This window comes from Rhinopithecus roxellana, chromosome 14, assembly GCF_007565055.1.
Source record: "Rhinopithecus roxellana isolate Shanxi Qingling chromosome 14, ASM756505v1, whole genome shotgun sequence".
In the NCBI taxonomy this organism is placed as follows: Eukaryota; Metazoa; Chordata; class Mammalia; order Primates; family Cercopithecidae; genus Rhinopithecus; species Rhinopithecus roxellana.
Genome location: NC_044562.1, coordinates 59605989 through 59627570, shown reverse-complemented (window position 1 = coordinate 59627570; position 21582 = coordinate 59605989). Strand labels below are relative to the sequence as shown.

At 54.4% G+C, this 21582-nt stretch overlaps 1 protein-coding gene across 10 annotated transcripts in view; it reads right to left on the bottom strand.

The window, feature by feature from the left end:
• Positions 1 to 21582, bottom strand: part of HDAC4 (histone deacetylase 4) — a 355816-nt gene that overhangs the window by 24692 nt on the left and 309542 nt on the right. For all 10 annotated transcript variants that reach the window (XM_030916068.1, XM_030916074.1, XM_030916075.1 and 7 more), the window contains 6 exons: positions 20889 to 20935; positions 15812 to 15919; positions 13063 to 13118; positions 10545 to 10632; positions 8327 to 8446; positions 7328 to 7425 (listed from right to left, as the gene is read on the bottom strand). In XM_030916068.1, coding sequence (XP_030771928.1) covers positions 7328 to 7425; positions 8327 to 8446; positions 10545 to 10632; positions 13063 to 13118; positions 15812 to 15919; positions 20889 to 20935 — 517 coding nt within the window. The remainder of the gene's footprint in view (positions 1 to 7327; positions 7426 to 8326; positions 8447 to 10544; positions 10633 to 13062; positions 13119 to 15811; positions 15920 to 20888; positions 20936 to 21582) is intronic.

The window sequence follows — 21582 nt, the reverse complement described above, 5'->3', positions numbered from 1 at the left end:
CGCTGGAAGGCACTGGCCCCACAGTCCTTTCTGACCGACATTCCGAGGCTTCCTCCACCGCTCTGACCAACCTGACCAACGGGCAGCAGGAATCAGGGGGGCCGCCCTCTGCTTTCAACTGTCCACATCATCCCAAGGAGACTGGCTTCTAATTGTTTTAATAAAGTTCTTGTCATAAAACCTTTTTCTTTGGACAGAAAAACACATTTCCAGCCATGCTTTTGGTGTGGATTTTAAAGCCAAGACGTTTTTCAATGAAAACCACAGACGTTTTGTGCAGACGCCACATCCTTCGCGAAGCACTCTGGCTGCTGCTTTGCAGCAAGCGCACGTGGAGGGCTTTACTTCCCCGCTTTTAAGTGCTGCTGAGCCATTTCACTTCTAATCCCTCTCCAAAAAGAAGTCCTGTGAAAATCACCATTAAATGAAGTTCAGACCAAGAGTGTCTCTGGTGTCTAGGCTTGGTGTGTGGCGTTGCCTCAAAGCCAATCAAAACAAAATGTGAAAGATGAACCCAGGCTCACAGACAGGCACTGGCACGTCGGCCATGCGTGAGGCTGCGTGGGGCACAGTCGGATCCACATGCCCACGCTTATTTTTGTTTTCCTGGGCTTAGCACCCTCTAGGCTGTGATCCCAAGCACTCGCTAGACATAAGAAGGTCAGCATGTGAGGTGCATGAGTGCAGCTTCAGCACCTGTTTGTGGAAAGACTAAGAAACATCCCTTCTCCTCCATGGGACATGACTTCTTTGCCTGTAAAAAGGAAGATGAGCACGGCACTCCCTGTGTCTTCGGGGCTGTGCTGCACCCTCCATGACCCTCCTACAGGAGGAAGCTGAAGGAATGTCCCTGTTTAATAGATGCTGCAAAAAATGGGAAACTGGACTCCCATTTTATTCCCAGAATAAAACTTTATTTAATAAACAACTCAGTCTCGGCTGGGTGCGGTGGCTCACACCTGTAGTCCTAGCACTTTGGGAGGCTGAGGCAGGTGGATCACGAGGTCAAGAGATCGAGACCATCCTGGCTAACATGGTGACACCCTGTCTCTACTAAAAATACAAAAAATTAGCCGGGGGTGGTGGCGGGTGCCTGTAGTCGCAGTTACTCAGGAGGCTGAGGCAGGAGAATGGCGTGAACCCAGGAGGCGGAGCTTGCAGTGAGCCCAAATCATACCACTGCAACGCAGCCTGGGAGACAGAGTGAGACTCCGTCTCAAAAAAAAAAAAAAAAAAAAAAAAAAAACTCAGTCTCTAAAACAATAACACTGAGGTATCTGCCGCTGGCCTCTCAGGCCATCACTTTAAGGAGCATATTTCCATTTCCATGAGGTCACTCCTGGCCTCAGGGGCAACCTGAGGGCAGAGAGGGGCAGGCTTGAAGTTTCCCGAGGCAGCAGGCCCACTGACCCCTGGCTCCAGAGGCAGGAGAAACGGGTGGAAAGAGGGGATCGTTCGAGAAGGTTGGCAAATGCCTGTAAGGTGCACCCCCGGGGCCGGCAAGCCACGACTGTGGTGCCCAGAGGATGCCTATGCTCATGAGGCACGTACAGAGGGGAGCGTGGTGCTAAGGGGAGAGGGCGGCTTCTCCATGTGGTGGCCTCTGCATTTAGGGAGGTCCCATGTGAAGCCATGGGGTGCTACACATCCCCTTCCCACGGCCTCAGTGTGGCTTCTCTGGCGCCTTCGTTACCGACACAGCACTGCACCCTTCGCTCAGTCATCAGCCAACCTGCACCTGCAGGCTGAAGACGACGTCTCCCCTTGGCTTCCCGGGGAACAGAGCTGGGTCGGGACAGCAGTAGCAGGCGGTGCCGGCCACTCTCCTCGGCTTCCCAAGTGGACAGAGCTGGGTCATGACAGCAGGCGGGTGCCAGCCACTCCCCTTGGCTTCCTGGGAAACAGAGTTGGGCTGGGATAGCAGTAGTAGGCAGGTGCGGCCACTCTCCTCGGATTCCCAGTGGGACAGAGCTGGGTTGGGACAGCAGGCAGATGCGGCTACTCTCCTCGGCTTCTCAGGGGGACACAGCTGGGTTGGGACAGCAGGCGGGTGTTGGCCACTCCCCTTGGCTTCCCAGGGGAACAGAGCTGGGTTGGGAAAGCAGGTGGGGTGCTGGCCATTCTCCTCGGCTTCCCAGGGGAACACAGCTGGGCTGGGAAGGCAGGCGGGGTGCCAGCCACTCTCCTCAGCTTCCCGAGGAACAGAGCTGGGCCGGGACAGCAGGCGGGGTGCCGGCCACTCTCCTTAGCTTCCCGAGGAACAGAGCTGGGCTGGGGCAGCAGGCGGGGTGCCGGCCACTCTCCTTAGCTTCCCGAGGAACAGAGCTGGGCTGGGGCAGCAGGCGGGGTGCCGGCCACTCTCCTTAGCTTCCCGAGGAACAGAGCTGGGCTGGGGCAGCAGGCGGGGTGCCGGCCACTCTCCTTAGCTTCCCGAGGAACAGAGCTGGGCTGGGGCAGCAGGCGGGGTGCTGGCCACTCTGCTTCCTTGCAGGGCCATCGTTCGTGCAGCCTCCCAGCTGCGCTCTGTGCAAGGGGCTATGTCACAGGGCATGTCTAGCTCTAAACCACCACATACCATCAAATTATGGCCTGTACATACCATCCTCAAAAGCCACAACTGCATCTAAATGCAACAATTCACTTAACAGCTGGGTTTCAACATCTGGAAAGAAATGACCTTCCAGTTCATTCCCCCACTAGGACCCTAAACAACACGCACCACGCCCTTCGTCAACACAAGCCTCAGAGCAAACCGAGCTATGGGGCCAACAGGCTGCAGCCCTGCGGCCACCCACAGCCGGCAAGCCTCTGGGGACTCTGTGGGAACTGGGCTCAGGGCTGGCACACCATGCTTGAGTCTCTGGCTGCCTTTCTGCCCCAATAAATGCCCTGAGGCATCGTCCATACAAACTGGCCCCTCGCTGGCTCTCCCTACGAAGAGGCCTCCAGGGGGAGACGCTCCCAGCCACCCACTGGGATGGACACTTTCTCACCTCTTCCTGAAAATCGACTGAAGCAAAAGCAACCCCACTCAACCCTCATCCACCCCCACCCAAACCTTCTCCTGCTGGGTCTCTGCCCAGCACCCTTCAGCCTCCTCCAAGACAGCACCTTGAGACCTCGCCACATGCCCTCTCTGCCAGCATTAGCTCTTACTCTCCTCGATCCCATCTCACTTCATTCTCTTTGAGATGACCCTACCTCTCCAGCCTGTGGCCCTGTCATGATCTCTGTTGCTGTTTTCTGGGCTTGTCCACTGGCCCCCAGCTCCTACCCTGGACTGCTGTTTGCCAGGTCCAAGTCTGTCACTTAAGCTGCCACCAGATGGGCCTGTCCAACATGCACAGCTGGCCGTGATGTCTCATTCCAGTCAGAGGCCCTGACAGAGCCCCTGCCATCAGGACCGAGGCCTGGCTCTGTGGATGCAGCCCAGGTAAGCGGGTTTGCGCCATCGGGCTCTGTTCCCTCAGGAAGGCCCTTCTCCCATAATGTCCTGTGCCAGGCTCATTCCTCCAGGACTCAGCCGGGGGCTTGCCTCCTCCAGAAACTTCCTTGGCCCCCCAGGTGGGCAGGTCCCCTGAGGTCTTACCGGGCCTGCCTAGAGCTTGTCCTCCCGGTCCCCTGCTACTCGCCAGGGCAGGCACTGTGCTGACTCCACTGTTCGATCTCACAGGGCCGGCCCTGCAGGCACAGCGAAGGCTGGGTCAGGACGAGCTCTCTCAGCTCCGAGGCTGTAGCTTGTATGCTTTTGCTTCTTTGTGCTTCTCAGATAAATTTCTACATAGGAAAATACTTGGATGCATTTAAGAGACACAATTGCTTTTAGAAAAGAACATGGCACGTCTGTATGAAACCTCTTCATAGCCTTGACTTCCTTAGGCAAGGGGCCCAGGGACCAGCGTGGTGAGCGCAGCAGGTGCCACTTGGCAATGGTGAAAACAGCAGTCGCTAGGTGCCGTGACTCCTAAAACATACCTGTCTACAAAAGGCAGCAACAGCAGCAACACAGCTTACGGAAGGAACAAACATTAAGAGCCTCAGCCTTCCCGTCTTACATGAAAAGTTGGGGAAAGTGAAACGGCTTTGCCCAGTTGCTCAATTTCAAGACTACTGCCAGTTTGTTAAGATACTACAGTAACTGCTTGAGAAAATCCAGTTTCAGAGACATCTTTGATAAACATCGTAATATCACAGTGGAATCTAAGTTACGAAGCATGAGCATCTAGATGTGGCGGTCATCCCTGACGGAAGAGTCCCCGTGTCCCCGCGCACAGGTGAGGGAGGGGATACGGAGCTCCATCACCATCGTCATCCTCTCCCTCCATGCCCCTCCCCTGGCGGTTCCGACTTTACTCAGCAACTTCAAAGCCGCGTCTGGCACTGGGACTGGTTTGAATTAAGATTCTGTTTTCTCCTGTGAGTCTCTGAGCCTGAGGAGAAAGTGCCGGCTGCTTCTGGATTTCATTAGGGGCAATTTTCTTATCTTTTCTTTGTCTTAGGCTTGATCCCCTGAAAACGCAACGTGGCAGGCAATGGGTCTGAATAACAAGGTGCTGCCTGGAAGGCATGCATTGTCCCTGGGGGCCCCGGCGGGGAGAGGAGCAGAAGAAAGGGGAGAACCAATCTCTGACCCTTCTTCCCCATCATCGGATGCCCGGGGAACCATAAATTGTAAACTTCAAAGTGCTATTTTACATTAAAATCAATAAAAAAAAAACCCTGAAACAATTTTCCTTTTCAAAGACGCTATTTAAGCTTTAAAAAGTTCACTTGATAAGGTATTCTCATGTACACACTTGGCAGGAGATTAAAGCACACATCAAGAGCAACTCAGAAAGGCACGTTCATCCTAAAGGCTGGCCAGGCCGGCCGGGGCCTGGGGAGGGGAGTGACCCTGAGGGCAGATGCCCATTGCTGCTTTGGGCCTGGGCTTGCCCAGCAGCAGGGGTGCCATGGGGTAAGAGTTTCACCCCAGGATTCAAGAGCTGAAGGCACCACTGAGAAATGCCCACGGGTGAGGGTGGTCCATCAAAACCTGGCCTGGGACCACTGACTGAAAAGAGGGTACCACCTCCTTTCTCTCCGCAAACCAGGAAAGCCCTGCCATCTCTCTCTGCATGGGAATTTGGCCACAGTGGGCCCTGGGTTCCCCGGGCGGCACCAGTGTTCACTCAGGCAGGAAGTCGACCAGGCAACATCTACACCTCTCATGGTGGCCAGAGACTTTACTTTCATAGAAGCCTCCAAGGGGGGCCAGTTCTCTGGGGCGACAACCACGTGAGGGGCAGCGGGAGCGCATTCCATGAGCAGATGGCGACACGCCCACGCCAGGGGTCCGATTTCACATGAGCTCATTTTCAGATGTGGTACACATTGGGGGAAGTCCTTCTCTTTTAAATTAGGCAGGGCAACTGTCAGCATTACATTAAATCTTGATCAAGAGTAAGAAGAAACATCAAAATCCAACCGATGAGATCGGGAAAAAGTGGTTCAGGTACAGATCAGAGCAGGTCCACTGAGGAGCTCACGAACTCCCTCCTGCACAGCCCGGGCTCACCGCTGGAGCAGCCGAGCAGCCTGGGCGCCGTCAGACGGGGTCTGTTCCTTCTAGGAGCCACTGAGTGCCTGGGGAGGGGGGCCCACACGTCCTGGGCCAGGCCTTTATGTCATCAGATCGCAACAACCTTTCCAAGGGGGGCAATGGACCCCAGTTAGAGAAGAATAGCAGACACTGAGAGAGGTCTCGTGACTTATTCACCATCCCCAGAAAGCACGTGGCAGAGTCCACACAAAACGTTTACAGATGTATCCTTGTGCAGGGCCTCACCTGCCAGAGACGTGCACACACAGGTACACACAAAGACATGGGCATGCAAAGACACACAAGCACACGTGTATACTCATACGCAGACGTGCACACACATATATACACACAAAAAGACATGTGCATGCGAAGACACACAGACACACGTGTGTATACTCATACCCAGATGTGCACACAGAGATATATACACAGAGACATGCATGCAAAGACACACAAGCACATGGGTGTGTACTCATACACAGACGTGCACACACAGATATACACACAAAAAGACATGTGCATGCGAAGACACACAGACACACGTGTGTATACTCATACCAGATGTGCACACAGAGATACATACACAGATACATGCATGCAAAGACACACAAGCACACGGGTGTGTACTCAAGAGATGTGCACACACACATGCATACCTGCATGCACACAGACATGCATCCACACCCACACAGACGTGTGTAATGTACATAGACCTGGACACACACCTGAAGACATGTGCATGGCTATAGATGCCCGCACAAGCACAGAGAAACATGCACACAGATGAACACCCACCCACACACACACACACACGCGCAGGTGGACATGCACATATGCAGACACACACTCACATCCATACACAGACACACGCACACACGTCACAAAGACACATCTGCACACATGTGGTTTATATGTACGTAAATCAGGACAAAACCACGGAGTTAGAGAAAGAAAAAACGCTGAAGACTGTATGGGGCTTTGATACCATAGGGACAGCGTTTTCTAACAGAGACACGATCTGTCAGGTTCAGCCATGCTAATAAAACCCTTCTCCCCACGTGGCTCTGGGAAGCGATGCGGGCCGTGGGCTGCTCCCCTGGAGCCCGTCACTGCCGCCATTTTAAAACGATGACAAGAAAACCTGTGCTGCTCAGCCGCCCATTCTGGGTCACAGGAATGACTCCAACCTGGCCTAGATCGAAGGAGGAACTACTTGATGACCAAAGCAAACACTGCGCCTTTAAACAGTTCCCTGAGGCTAAATTCTGAAGGCTCAGAGTCCCATGAAGGAAGTGGGAGGAAGGGCGACAACTGCCTCTTGATTTTTAGGAATAAAGAAGAAATACTTATTTCCATTGGACATTGCATCACAAGAGGTTTGCGGAAGAACAAGGAGATCATGAGACCCTGCAGATCTTCGCCTTCGTTTCTCATGAACACTCTCCACTCTGCACAACAGTCCCTGCCTCTGTCTCCATCACTCTCTCACCATCGGGACCCAGAGTGGGCTCCTGGTTTATTTCATGCACAGAAGGGAGCATTAAGAGCCGATGGTAAGAAGATAGTCTCCAAGATTTCACGCTTGGCACTGAAGAATGAACTGAGAAAGCTCCAACGGCCCCCGCAGCCCCGTTCAGCCAAAGACCAGTTTCAGAAACGCTCATCTCCAACAAGTGCTTCCTGGAGTGTGTGCACAGAGGAAAAGCTGCTACTTCAGGTGTCACGTGAAGCCGGGAGACTCACCTGAAGGCTGCCAAGTACTCAGCGTCTCCCATGGGAGGGTCCAGGCCGCCGGTGAAAGCCATGTTGACATTGAAACCCACGCCGGGCCCTGTGCCCACCTGTTGCCACAAGGAGAGAAACACACGTCACAGACCCCAAGCAGGACCTGTCTGACAGAAACGCCTGACACAGGTGGCACCGGAATGGGCTCAGCCTTGGTGGGCCTCTGGGGAGAGCCATGTGTCCCGACCTCCTGGTGCATATTCATTAAAACGTGTGCGAAGCAGTCCCCCACTGACACCAGTGCACTGACATCAACAAGGGGCCCTTTTCCTGGCTGTTGCGGGCTCCCGCCCACCCTGCCCTCGGCATACCAAGATCCCACACTGACATTTCTGCGGACCCACTGCCCTGTGTCGTGTGCCGTATGTGACATCGGGGAATCAGACCTGGGTCTCTCTGGGCAGAAAGTGTCTCCAATGAGCCTGTCATTTTCTATTTCCTCTAAAAAAATAAGATCCAGAGGCAGATGGAGCGTCTTGTGTGGATGAAAGCCCTGCTGCTGGGGCCTCTGTTCAGAGTGGGCAGGCTCTGAAGGGGGACCTGGGGCGTTGTCAAGGAGCTGCTGGGCCTGCCGTTCCTGGGGCCACCATTCCTGGGGACAGTCCTGCGCTGGGCAAAGGACAGGGGACAGAGCCCCTTGCTGGAGGGTGTCCTGTGGAAGACAGTGGCCCGGACCCTGCCTGGAGGAAAACGGGCACCGCACACCTCCTCCTTCACAAACACCTCGGTCTGCCTGGATGGGAACCAGAAACGATACCCAGCCTCTCATTTGTACTTTAGACAAAACACAGGCCACCTGTGCACACGCGACGCGATGCACGCTGACGTCTGACTGAAGTTACTGTCTGGGCTTAAGCGAGCATGAAGGCTTCACTCGCTGCTGCCAGGCAGCTGTGGACCGTCTGCCCCGTGCCCCTACAGCGGCTCCCCGCAGCCCCCCTTACACACCCCACCTACCTCGTCAGGAGCCCCGCTGCCCGGGAAGAAGTTCCCATCATCGTAGCGGTGGAGGGACACGTACAGGACGCTGGGGTCGCTGTAGAAAGCCTGCTGGGTCCCGTTTCCATGGTGCACGTCCTGCAAGAGCAGGAACAGCCAACTCAGGGCTAAGCCGGGTCCTGGAGGGCGGCCTCCCCTCAGGGCCGTCTCCCACCCCAGCTGTGCTTAGTGAACAACGGCTCCTGCTCAGGAATGACATTACCCTCCAGCCGGGCCGCACCCAGCGGACGCCGAGTCTGGGGCTGTGTGGGTTAGGGCTATGTGGTGCAGGGTTGCAGGGGTTCTAAGGCCCAGTGTTCGCATCTGCAGCACTGTTTCCCTCGCCCTTAGAGCCCTGGCACAATCCTGACTCCAGCAGCGGAGGGGCTGGAGTTCAGCCGGGCCTGGAGGCCACCATTTCCCAAATCAGAAGCCATCTGATCAATTTCCTGCATCTGCCGTGTCTCTGACAAGTGAGCAATTTCCTCAGCCTCTGTCGGGAAGGAGGTCATTGGCTGTGGCCTGCCCACTTGCAGGCACACGGGAGGTGCCAATCCCATGCCAGGCAGGGGGTTTGGCAGGAGACAAATCCCAGGTGTCTGTGAGTGACAGGCACACACAGTAGGGGGTCCAGGTGCCCAAACAGCAAGCACCGTTTCTTAATCACAAAACCCACAGGTCAAATGCCCCAGAGGGCAGCATGAGAGGCAGCCTGGGGCTCTACTGACCATGGCTGTACGAGAGGCAGCCTGGGGCTCTACTGACCATGGCTGTACGAGAGGCAGCCTGGGGCTCTACTGACCATGGCTGTACGAGAGGCAGCCTGGGGCTCTACTGACCATGGCTGTATGAGAGGCAGCCTGGGGCTCTACTGACCATGGCTGTTCTGCCCCGGGCCACATGGCAGGTGGTCACCAGGATGGGCGGGTGAGGGGGTGGCCCTGCCGAGAACAGCTGTGTGCCTGAGAAGAGAGCAGGCAGCCCTGATGTCCCCAGCATGAGAATTTGCTGCTCCGTTATCTGTGCTCATCACAGTAAAGGTGGAAGGGCAGCCACAGGTGAGGAGTGATGGAACAGGTGCCTTTGATCCCACAGAGTACGTAATCACCATGAAGATGCACACGGAGGCTTTCCCAACACACAGCTTCCCACTGAGATGCCCCTGTCCACGTGGTGTGTACATGGGCAACATCATAGCTCAGCGTGCAGGGAGCACGCCACACGGGGTCTACGCAGCCTGTCTGTGTGCCCCTAGTGCTTCACTCTGTGACAGGGACAGGACCCCAGTCTTTAGCCGTCAGTAGCCTCACGTTGCTCTCTTCTTGGGCACTCCTACCTGCTCCCTCAGGAGGAGCTGCGGGAGGGCTCCCGGCTCGCAGGTCCTTGGGTGTGGAGGGCCCGCTGCTCTGCCACGTCCCCTGACCTGCCTCTCTGAAAGGGCACGGCCGCCTGGGCGCTGTCTGGCCGTCCTGGCTGTGCCACATTGTTTCTTTACCCAAACTCAGAAGGACTTTTCCAATTCAAATCATAACCCTACCTGACAGGGCCTGCTTTTCCCCTTAAAATTATGAAATAAATCATAAATACCAAAGAGAACACTAAATATGTATATATCTGGCTTTAAAAAGAGTAGTAAGATGAACATCTTGAATATTAATTTCCGGTATAAGAATGAGTATACCTATTTGTAGAATGCAGATTCAGACCATATAGCATTATTTAAAGAGAGATGACTCTTTTGGGGTAGTGGTACCCCCCATTCCAGCAGGAGCAGGTGCCCACAGAGCAGCAGGAAGGCACGGGTTTCACTGTAGTGACTGAGAGGAGAGTGCCGCCTTCGGCCAGGGTGAGGGCCCTTCCAGGCTCCCAGGCCACACACAAAGTCGATGTGGACACAGCCTCCTCCCCAACGTTTGCCTTTCAAGAAGATCTGGCCAAGGGTGGCCCTGGCTGCTGCCGTCACCCACAGGCACATTTCTGGACACGCCAGGACTCCATTCGCCAGGGTCAGCTGATGGAAGCTATAGAATGACTTGTAGCAGGTTTGGGGCTTTAATTCTCAGCATCTTTGAGACCGTTTCCAGAAACCTAAGCTTCCCAAATCCAAGAGCCCACCTCCTCTCCCCACATGCTGCTGTCTGCTCGGGGAGGACACAGGCGCAACCTGAGCCGTGCTTGAGGAGGCGGCTCTGCTTACCCAGTCCACGATGAGGATCTTGCTCACGCTCAACCTCTGCTGCAGAAGCTTGGCTGCCACGGCCACGGAGTTAAAGTAGCAAAAGCCCCTGCAGGAGAGAACTGATGCTGGAGACAAAGCACAGGTGGGCGGTGGCCAGTTTTTCCACAACCCGCCAGAGAGCCACTCGGGGTCCACACAGACCTAAGAGGTCTCTGTGAGTGCACAGCTCCTGAGTATGCCACAGGGAACCTTCAGTGATGCTGGAGAATCGGCTAACAGAGAGACACATACACATCCCACACACATACACGGCTCCCGAACAAGCCACTGGGGAATCTCAGCTGATGCCATAGGGTAGGTTAACCAACATGGACATGCACACACCCCACACAGACACCCCACAGACAGAGACACACACATATCATACAACATACCCTACACACATATATGCCCCACAGATACGCCCATACCCCACACACACACTCCACAAAAACACACACCCCACACAGACCCCACACAGACACACACCCCACACAGACACACACCCCAGATAGAGACACACACCATGCAACACGTCCTACACACATACATGTCCCACAGATACGCCCCTATACCACAGACACACACCCAACAAAAACACATACCCCACAAAAACACACACCCCACACAGACACACACCCCACAGACACACACCCCACACAGACACACATGCAGATACACATGAACACCCCACACAGAAACACTCACATAGACACAACCCACAGATATATACAAGCACACACATACATATACACATAAGCATACACATATCACACATATCCACAGTTCCATACAGAGACAGACAGACACACAGACACACACACACACACCCACACACTCTCCTGCTTGGGGGTCCCCCATGCTCCTCTGGTAGGGAAGCCTATTTTGCATGTGACCAGCATTTCCCTCATCTTCGTCTGGAACCCGTCCTCTCGGGAGCTGCTGCCATGGCACACGAGACACGGCAGCTGTTCATCGCAGTTGCTTGCTGCTGACCTTTCTATATTCCAATACACAAATTACCTTTAATTTTAGAGAGTCTTACTCAAGAGACCAAGAAAACAAGCTATGGAAGTGATTCAAATAACAATGAAAACCTTCTCAATCTCCATTTCCCTTTGTCCGAATGGCCACAGAAACGGAGAAACACTAGCGGTTTTGTTTTCAGAATCTGGGCTGGCATGGGGAAGCGCACACACCCCGGAACACCCTAGGCGCTGAGCCCTGCAGCGGCTCACAGGGAGCGCAGCGAAGAGTTGCAACCAAAGACAACTCGTTTGTCTCTTCTGAGGTTCATTATTCGGAATATCCAACAACTCAGGTTCCAATGAGAAAAGAAACTTCAGAGAAGTGAAACCAACAGGAAGCCTGGTGCCCAAGTGACATGTTCTGGGACATGGAGCAACCACGTGGTTGTCAGGTAAAGCCACACAGATTCCAACAAGCGTCCCTCCCTGGTGGTTACAATCTCCTCTCTGTACATGAAGGAGACTCTGCTCTAACATGCGGATCTGACTATCTCACCTCCTGATGTGAAACAGGGCACTGCTGGCCCCTCTGCTGACGCCCGGCTTCCCGGGGTGGCAAGGAGGCCCTTTCCTGGGCTCCTGGGTTCCGTCTCGCTCTGACAGCTTCCTGGCCACACCCTGATAATGAACTTGTATCTGCACTTGTTCTTGGGTTGCCCCTCTGACAAACGGCTGCTCAAATTCTCCAAGGCAGAGCCCCACGCCACCTTCTCCTCACCAAAGCTGACAAGATCAGGCACCCCTTCTCCATCTCCAGAGCATGGGAGCCGCTCTTTCTAGCACCAACCCTCCTCACTAGAGTGGCTACAGTCCCACGAGATAGCATGCTCTTTGACAGGATAGCTCACTCATTTACCACCCACGCTGCAAGGCACTCCACACACAGCTGCCGGTCTGCCCTGCCACTGGCTCTGCACACACAGGGATGGGTCCAGGAGGACCCACATCCCACACTCGCCACTCTGCCCAGATCCTCAGCTGTGTGGGACTGTCAGCAGTCTCTGAAAGACCCGAAACAGCATCTGGATAGCTGCCTGCGTGGACGTGGCTCTGCGACTTGCTGCATCAGTACCAGGTGGTCAGCAGGCAGTTAAAGGCCATGCGCAAAATGTCCTGAGTCCTCTAGACAACCAAGGGCTGCAGTGACTCACTTGAGGGCGAGTGGTGTTTCCTCTCCCAACTGTTGACAACTACTCAACAACCAGAGGCTTCTCTGGACTAACCTCCACACACCCTTTCCCATCCTTTCCTCTGATCTGTCTCCGTCATGACCGAGCAGTGACGCTCGCAGACCTCGGCATCTGCACTCGACACCCAGGAGCTGGAGCCAAGCTGGCATGCGGCATATCTTGGGTGGTCAGCAAATGGCAGCCCAGCTCCCCAGCGATCACTCAGGCACCCACCCAGCCCTAAGGGAGGGAAGGGAGACCCGGGTTCCCCTGCGGTGCAGGGGTGCGGTGTGTACTCACATGGGTGTGCTCTCCTCCGCGTGGTGTCCAGGGGGTCGGACCACAGCAAAACCATTCTGCAGGTGACACCAGACAGCCAGGAGAGAGTGACAAAAGACACGCTTTGTAGCCACGGGAAAATGGTGGCACACTCAACTTTTAGCAGAGTTGGGCTACATGGGAGGACAGTTTCTCACTGCACCCTGGCCACAATGATGGGGAGGGGATGCAGAGCCAGTCATGAGCCTTTCCGAGAAGCCTGGGCCCTTTTCCTAAAGAGGTCTGGGGGCTACTAACTGTTCCCCCGAAATGCAGTCACTGGGATAACAGGTGGGTGCCCTGCCCCACTGTCAGCTCTGTCGGTAAGCTGTGGTGCCCTCGGCTCAGGGGTCGGGGTGCTGTGGAAGGGGTGTGCTCGCTCCCCATTGGCTCGGGACCAGGACCCGCTAGGTGGACACTGGAGGAAGATGAAGCAGAAGGGGCCCCACTCAGGGACTTGGTCATGGGGCAGAGGCTTTGTGCCCCAGCTTGGCCTTCACGTGACTGCCTCTGTCCTTACTGTGGTTCAGCTCCCAGGACGGCGGGCAAGTGGGCAGCCTACAAAACAGCTCCTCTCACGCTGGGCAGAAATGCTGTCCTCTGCCCCCTCACTTCTGCAGTCAAAAATCCATCTGCAAACCACTCTGTAGCTGCTGCCATAAAAATGGATCACAGTCCTCTCTTGGTCTCAGCAGCAACAGGACATTGTGTGGTCAAGGTCTGTAATGGAGCCTCAAAAGTGCTGGCCACCATGAGTGACCAGGCCGTGGGCGGGGTGAGCCGGACACTGCAGGGACCAGGCCCAGGAAGGTGCGAGGGCAGCCAGTGAGGTGGAGGCAAAAACGCTCTCAAGAGGCCCTGGCCTCCCTGCGTTTCTGCACTCAGTGCTTCCAAGTGCAGGCTGCAGACCCCTGCGGTCCCGACCCCTGCTGAGGGTCTGTAGTTCGCAGAGTCCCGAGGCTCTATGTACTCTTTTCACTGCCCTGACACCTGTGCAGATGGTGCTGAAGCACCGGAGGGTAGACGGCAGGCAGGGAACAGCACAAGGGCGTGTGTGTGTGTGAGCAGCTTCCCTTAACAATGTGCTCGATGAAGCAGTATTCAGACATTTTATTAGATCTCCGCCCTCAAACACGTCCTTTTAACATCCCGAGTAAAGAGATGGGAAGGAAGCGTGAGAAAATTTGAGCTTTCAAGTGAAAATTACAAGTTTGGAACGCACGGCTCTGCCTCTGTAAGCCTGCTGGCTCTCCCACTACTTACTTACAAGACTTCTGGTGAGATGGGAGTGATATTAATGGTTCAAAAATTAATGACTTTTTTGATACTGCGTGGGCCAGAATATGGAAGATCCATGGAACTCCGTGAAGCCAAATTTCCAAATGACCAGTGCATGGTGCTACCAATCACCCATGAACGAGGGATTGATTTGACCTCCAAGAAGGGCTAATGGTTCGGTTAAACAAGACGGAGGAGGAGGCGGCCATGATTTGAGTTCAGATCCACACTGCAGCTAATTTTCAAGACAACACCACTTGTTGAATTTTTGGTATACTGTCCAAGAATACCCATCATTAGAATACTTCTGAAAAGTCTATTAAAATCCTTCTCCCATTTCCAATTACGTATCTGTGTGGGGCCCGGATTCCTTCATGTACTTCAACATGTCCCAAGAATGATGGCAGGCAGGTGTGAGAACCCGGCTGCTGTCCACAGGGCCAGACATTAGTGCTATTTTTATTTTTTTATTATAAATTAAAAAAAATTTTTTTTGAGACAGAGTCTCGCTCTGTCACCCAGGCTGCAGTGCAATGGCATGACTTGGCTCACTGCAACCTCCACCTCCCAGATTCAAGCGATTCGCTGGCCTCAGCCTCCCAAGGAGCTGAGATTACAGGCACCCGCCACCATGCCCAGCTAATTTTTGTATTTTCAGTAGAGACGGCGTTTTGCCATGTTGGCCAGGCTGCTCTTGAACTCCTGACCTCAGGTGATTCCCCTGCCTCGGCCTCCCAAACTGTTGGGATTACAGGCATGAGCCGCCGTGCCCGGTCGCTATTTTTAAATTAATAAACATTTTGAAAATTTCTCAGTTGTAATCTCTAAGGTAGTCAATATTGCGGATATAAGCTCTTTGGAGCTTCTATTTATTTATTTTATTTTATTTTTTTGAGACGGAGTCTTGCTCTGTCGCCCAGGCTGGAGTGCGGTGGCGCGATCTCCGCTCACTGCAAGCTCTGCCTCCAGGTTCATGCCATTCTCCTGCCTCAGCTTCCTGAGTAGCTGGGACCACAGGTGCCCGCCACCAGGCACGGCAAATTTTTTTGTATTTTTAGTAGAGATGGGGTTTCACTGTGTTAGCCAGGATGGTCTTGATCTCCTGACCTCGTGATCTGCCCGCCTCGGCCTCCCAAAGTGCTGGGATTACAGGCGTGAGCCACCGCGCCCGGTCATATATATAGTTTTTTAAGAGTATAAATTTTTAAGAGTATAAAGGGTTCTTACGACCCAAATCATTGAGAATCTCTGCACTATGCACACACCGTCACGAGTGTGGGCTATGTCTCTCTGATTCAACAGCGAGGCTGTGCTGACAGAGTGGGGTCCGCACCTCCCCATCACAGCTGCCTCCCGGCCTGATGAGAGGGAGATGTGGAGGGTGACCCTTCCCCACACCGGGAATCTGTGGCAGGCCTCCTGGAGGGCCACCGCTGCCCAGGCCCCGACTGACCTTCAGCTCCCCCGTGGCCACCTTGAAGACCAGCTCCACCACACAGCCCACGGCCAGGCGGGCCGCCCCCGCCGAGTGCACCTCGTTCCAGATGGTGTCGCTGTCCACCTGTGGAAACAGCACCCCACAGTGAGGTCGCCCTCCCCGGTCACCGCCATCGCCAGCCCTGGCTGGGCAGAGCAGCTCAGGCTCCGTGGGCTCTGCTTCTAAAACCCCAGGGCCTACTAGAGCCGGGGCGGCCTCAGCCCACGTTCAGGCTTCAATCTTTTTAAGATATGCCAAAAAATTTAAACAGGAAAATATAAGAGAATTTACCAGAAATGAGATGCATGTGTCCTGACCTGTTCAGAGGCATCCTCTGTTCCCTCAATTGCTCCAATATACTTGGATCTAAAAGTAATGATGCCAAGGTGATCTAGTTCCTTTTTTTTTTTTTTTAAACTGGAACTGTAGTTAAGAGAGTTATTCAGGTTGAGTATCTCTGATCTGAGAATCTGAACTCCGAAACGCTACAAAAGCATTTTGTAGGCTGAGGTGGGAAGATCACTGGAGCTTCAGGAGGTCGAGGCTGCCGTGCACCATGAACGCACCACTGCGCTCCAGTCTGGGTAACAGAGTGAGGCTCTGTCTCCAAAAACGAAAAAATAATTTTTGAGTGCCTATGGGATGCTCAAAGAAAATGCACTCTGGAGCATTTTGGATTTCAGATTTTTGGATTAGGGATACTGAACTGGTAAGTATAATGCAAATATTCCAAAATCTGAAAAACATCAAACTCTGAAATACTTCTGGCCGCAAGCATTTTGGATAAGGGATAGTCAACCTGTCTAACAATTAGCAGCAAAATGAAATGTCAGGGGAATCAGGACCAGTCTCTTCCAACTGTGACCTTCTCCTGTGCCGAGTTTAACTGGAAGCTCCACATGTTGACCAGTGTAGTTAAGCAGGACTGGGAATGCCGGCGAGTGAGGAGGGCTGCCCTGCTCTGCCCTGCTAATGGCATACGGCTCTGCCCAGGCACCAGCAAGTCAGCCCACTGGCCTTTCCCACTTCAGACAGAAAACGTGTTTCACGCAAACACGTCAACAATCCCCGATTGTGTGTTGGTTCATTTATTTATTTAGGCACACTAAATAGCCTTGGCTCACTTCGGGAGGAAAGTCGACAGAGACCTGGACAGCCAGTTCTGCACAGAGCAGTCTCCTATGGGAGTCTGGCCAGGGGAGGGAGGCATTAAGACGAAATATACAGCCCTTGGGCTGGCCCCAGGGCACCCGAGCAGCCGTCCCCAAGCGTGTCCCTTGCCTGCAAGACGCTGCGGGGTAACACACCGGGGACTTGGGTGTGCCCAGCCCAGTGGAGGCCTTAGAAGCTCAGAGTTGCTCAGCTTCAACACGGTGCTGACCAGGTCGACTGCAGGTCCATTGCAGGGCGCCTCCTTCTCAAACTGAGCCCCTCTGAGCGCCGAGTGCTGTAAGGATCCTAAGCGGGAGCCAGGCGTGTCCACCCCGCCTCTCCCTTCCCCAGACCAGGCCCTCGAGGGCTCCTGTCCACCACCAGGCAGACTTGCCACTTGACAGACACCGCTCACTACGTGGGGAGGGGGGATTTCCTTCCAGGTGGTCTTAAAGCTTCGTCATCAAAGCAAGGTGAGTTAAAATGCGTTTTCAAGGGGCTGAAGACATTTCCTGAAGCATATTCAGTGATGGTTTTCTTTTCAACGACCAAACTTCTACATTCTTTAAATGGTTTCCTCATGTCAAAATAACTCTACTTCACCGACCCTCCACAGTGTCAATCTTTAACCTGCAATGAATGACTTCTCCTCTAAGTAATGCTATATTGTTATTCACGGAAGCAGCCACATAAATAGGACTATTCTGGGTTGATGACTTCAGCTGGAGAATCAATTCATTAAAATTAAAGGTGGCAGGGGTGTGGCAGCTCATGTCTATAATACCAACACTTTGGGAGGCCGAGGTGGGAGGATCACTTGAGGCCAGGAGTTAGAGACCAGCCTGGGCAACATAGTGAGACCCCATCTCTGCAAAAAATAAAAAAATAAAAAATTAGCCAGATGTGGTGGCCTGGGCCTGTAGTCCCCACAACTCAGGACGCTGAGGCGGGAAGATCACTTGAGCCCAGGATGTCGAGGCTGCAGTTAGCCATGAACTGCACTCCAGTCTGGGTAACAGACTGAAGCTCTGTCTGCAAAGAGAAAAAAAAAAATCCAAGGTGACATCCCAGGAGTGAGAGCCGGGCAGGGCAAGATTCTGCCAGCGGCTCTGTGTCAGCCAGGGGAGGCAGGGGCCCAGGCAGGACAGGCCCCGAGGCTGCCCCTGTGGGGACAGCACCCAGAGATGGTTTCTCTCCAACATACAACAAACTGGGCTTTAGGGTTAGGCCAACACTGCAGGGAGCAGAGGCTGGACTACTCCCATGTTCTGAAGGGTCTTCTGGGGATTCTGCACACCTGGGGTGCGAAGGAGCTGCTCGGTCTACCAGGTGCCTGTGTCTGTGCCCCCTCCCATGGGACCCTGGGGTTCAGAAGCTTCTGGAATGTCTTGCAGAGTGAAGGACAGAGCCCCAGCCAAACTGCAGGACCCCAGTCCCCTGAGAACTCAAGAGACCCTCTTTCGTCTGCTTCAGGACCACGGCTCCAGCTCCCAGGGACCAGCCTGGAGTTCCAGGAGCTCCAGGGCTCTTGCAGGGAGCCTGGCTCAGGCGTGCAGTGCCACCAGTGAGCAACAGCCTGGCTCAGGGCAGGTGGCCGCAACTACTAATGCAGGAAGGAGCAAATGGCTCACTCTGTATTTCGTTTAGTTTCTTTTTTTCTTTTCTTTCCTCCTCTCTCTTGCTTTCTTTTTTCCTCTCTCCTCCCCTCCTCTCCCCTCCCCTCCCCTCCCTTCCTCTCCTCTCTCTTTTCTTTTCTTTTCTCTCTTTCTCTTTCACAATAGAGACAGGAAAATGGCGGGGGGAAACATGGAGAAAGGTTCCCATGGAGAATCCCATGGAGTCTAAAACGGACACACCGAGCGCTGGCAGGGCTGGGAGGCCTTTGGGAAGCTCAGAGGAGCTGTGGGGAGCCGGGCGCACAAGAGGAGGCCAGGACTCTGCTGGGCGAGGCCGAGCAGGGACACCAGCTCCTCACCTAGTTGAAACTTGTGGTCACTGGAGAGGAACAACGCAGGAGCTGATCTGGTTTGAAAAGGAGGTCAAAGCACTTCACAGCCCACATTTCCCAGTGTTGAGGAAGGGTGAGTTTTCGGTGTTCCAAGCCGCACTGCTCCGTCTCCAGCAGAGTTTGCAGCTGCTTTTGGGAAAGGTGGCTGGCTCTGCTCACCCGCTCTGCCCTCCCTGACAAGAGCACCTCCTGTGCGCCCACACTGTGGCTCCTGAGGTCTACTGTGCTCCTCCTGACACCCCAAGAGGCTGGCCCCTCACAGATCTGGAGGTATGAGGCTCAGGAGAGCTGCATCTGTGCCAGCGACAGCAAGTGCACCCCACAGCCAGGGCAGGGGCCTGCACAGGCCTCCTGTCTCTCTTCTTCCTTTCAGAAAACAATGGGAAGAAAACGCATCCTGCCGATGGCTGCACCTGAGGACGCCCCACGGCCCGCACTGTTCCCTGCCCATGCCAACAGGCTACCCTCTCTGCCCTCCCTGCCCACGTCCACGTGGAGAGCTTTTCCATCAGCATCTGCGCACGAGTGCCTGCCTGTGCCCAGATGTGAGGGTGCAGCTCTCATCTGCTGTGCCTCAGATCTGGATTTAACACTTGGGAGGGGCTGCTGGGCTCGCCCCCTCAGCTCTGAGTCTGCACTTAGCTTTCATTTGCAAATGATAAATTCTGCCTTGCACAGGCGTGCTGGCTGCAGGGCAGTGCAAATTCAATTCTTTTCAAGTCTGGCCAAAAACTTGCCCCAAATTAAGAGACTGCAGCCTATTTACAATACAAAATAAAATAACTCTAGGAGGGCTTGCTGGTGGTATGAATAAATGCCATTTATTCTCTTTCTGACGGGATAATTTTCAAAGCAGTGATTTTTATAAAAACTCAGGAAGAAAACAATTTTGTTTCATTTCCATAACAGAATCCAGACCTCAAGCTTCACCCTGTGATCTGTGATTACACACACACTGCACTGTATCGGCTGCAGCGGCTCCTGCTGTCCACTAGCTCCCATCCTCCCTGCCTGTAACCGTCTGTGGTGATTCCTGGCGCTGCAGGACCATGATGGCCCAGATCTGCTCGGAGGCTCTGCCTCAGCTTCTCATGGCCGCCCTCACTGTTGCCACCCCTGCCCAGGCTGCATCAAGGAGGTCAGGGGCCAGGGGAGAACCTTTTTGTTATTGAGAAATTTGACTGCAAAACCTGACCCTTCCTATGTGAATGGATGGGCAGATGCCCAGACTGGAAAGTCCTTGTGAACCCATGTACCCAGGCCAGGTCCATATCATTAGCTCGTAGAAGGCAGCATAGCCCAGTGATTCATATGCCCAGGCCAGGTCCATATCATTAGCTCGTAGAAGCCAGCATAGCCCAGTGATTCATATGCCCAGGCCAGGTCCATATCATCAGCTCGCAGACGCCGGCACAGCTCAGCAAGCAGCCCCCCAGACTCCACTTGGCCTGTAAGTATCACGGTCACTGCACTGGGAGCCCTGCCTGTAGCTTCAGGTGGAAACTGGGTACAGAATAAAGCAGCATGCGTTCTATCCACACCATACTCGTGGCCTGATGTGAGCAGATTACTGCCGCAGACTTAGAAGGGGATGAGACACTGGCTGCACACAGGATCCTGTTTCTTAAAGCGAGAGCCACTGCACCCCAGAGCCCCAGCCTGCAAGCGTCAGACGACCTTCCCCAGAGAAAGGTGCCTGAGTCGGCGATCAAAACGCTCTCGGCTCACACGGCCTTTGAAGCCGCACATGGGCAGCCCCTGCCCGCCAGACCCTGTGTGTGGAAAACACCTGGCAGCAATTATTCACTTTGAGGGAAGCAAGGCTGCGATTTCTGTGACCACTGGGACTCGAGAAGAAACAGGACATTATTTACACATTAAAGGAACACTTACCCCAACACCACCGCAGGGGAGTCGGACGAACACGGAGGCGAGCGAGCCTGTAGGGGGGAGGGAGACAGTCAGAGAGGCCAAGGGCACGAGGCCGAGGCCCTGGGAGCATTCCGGGGTCTTCAGTGGTGCTTGGGCATTTGTGGGACACGGAGGGGCCACTGCTCCCCCATGTGACACCCTGTGGCCCTGCTGCGGGGTCAGCGTCTGGCCCTTAGAGGTGCCTTGGCTCCTGTGAGGGCTGAGCTGGGTCACAGATCCTGGTGGGGACACCCCAAATTGTTGTGGCATCAGCCCGTCAGGGGCCCAGGAGAGGTATTAAGCCACTGGGGAGCATGACGTATCCCGGGCGGGCGTCTGCCTGCAGCCCGTGCCCCTGGCCGGCTGTATCTAACAGCAACTCCTGCTCCAGGACCCCGAGCCTGGCTCCTCAGTGAGCTCCTAGGGCTTGTCTAGCAGCCCTTTCCCACGGCAAACAGGATAGGTCCCGGATTAAACATGGGTGCTGAGGACTCTTAGACCCTGAGATCCTTGGGAATGTATGCAGCGACAGCCCCTCCCTGTGACACAGGCGGAAAACATACATCTGACTGAGGGCTCCAAGGACATCGCAGCTGCACGCCAGGCCTCCTCCCATGGAAATCGGGGCCCTGGAAACCCCCACCCCACTGCTCTGGCGCCCACGCCTGCTCCAGCA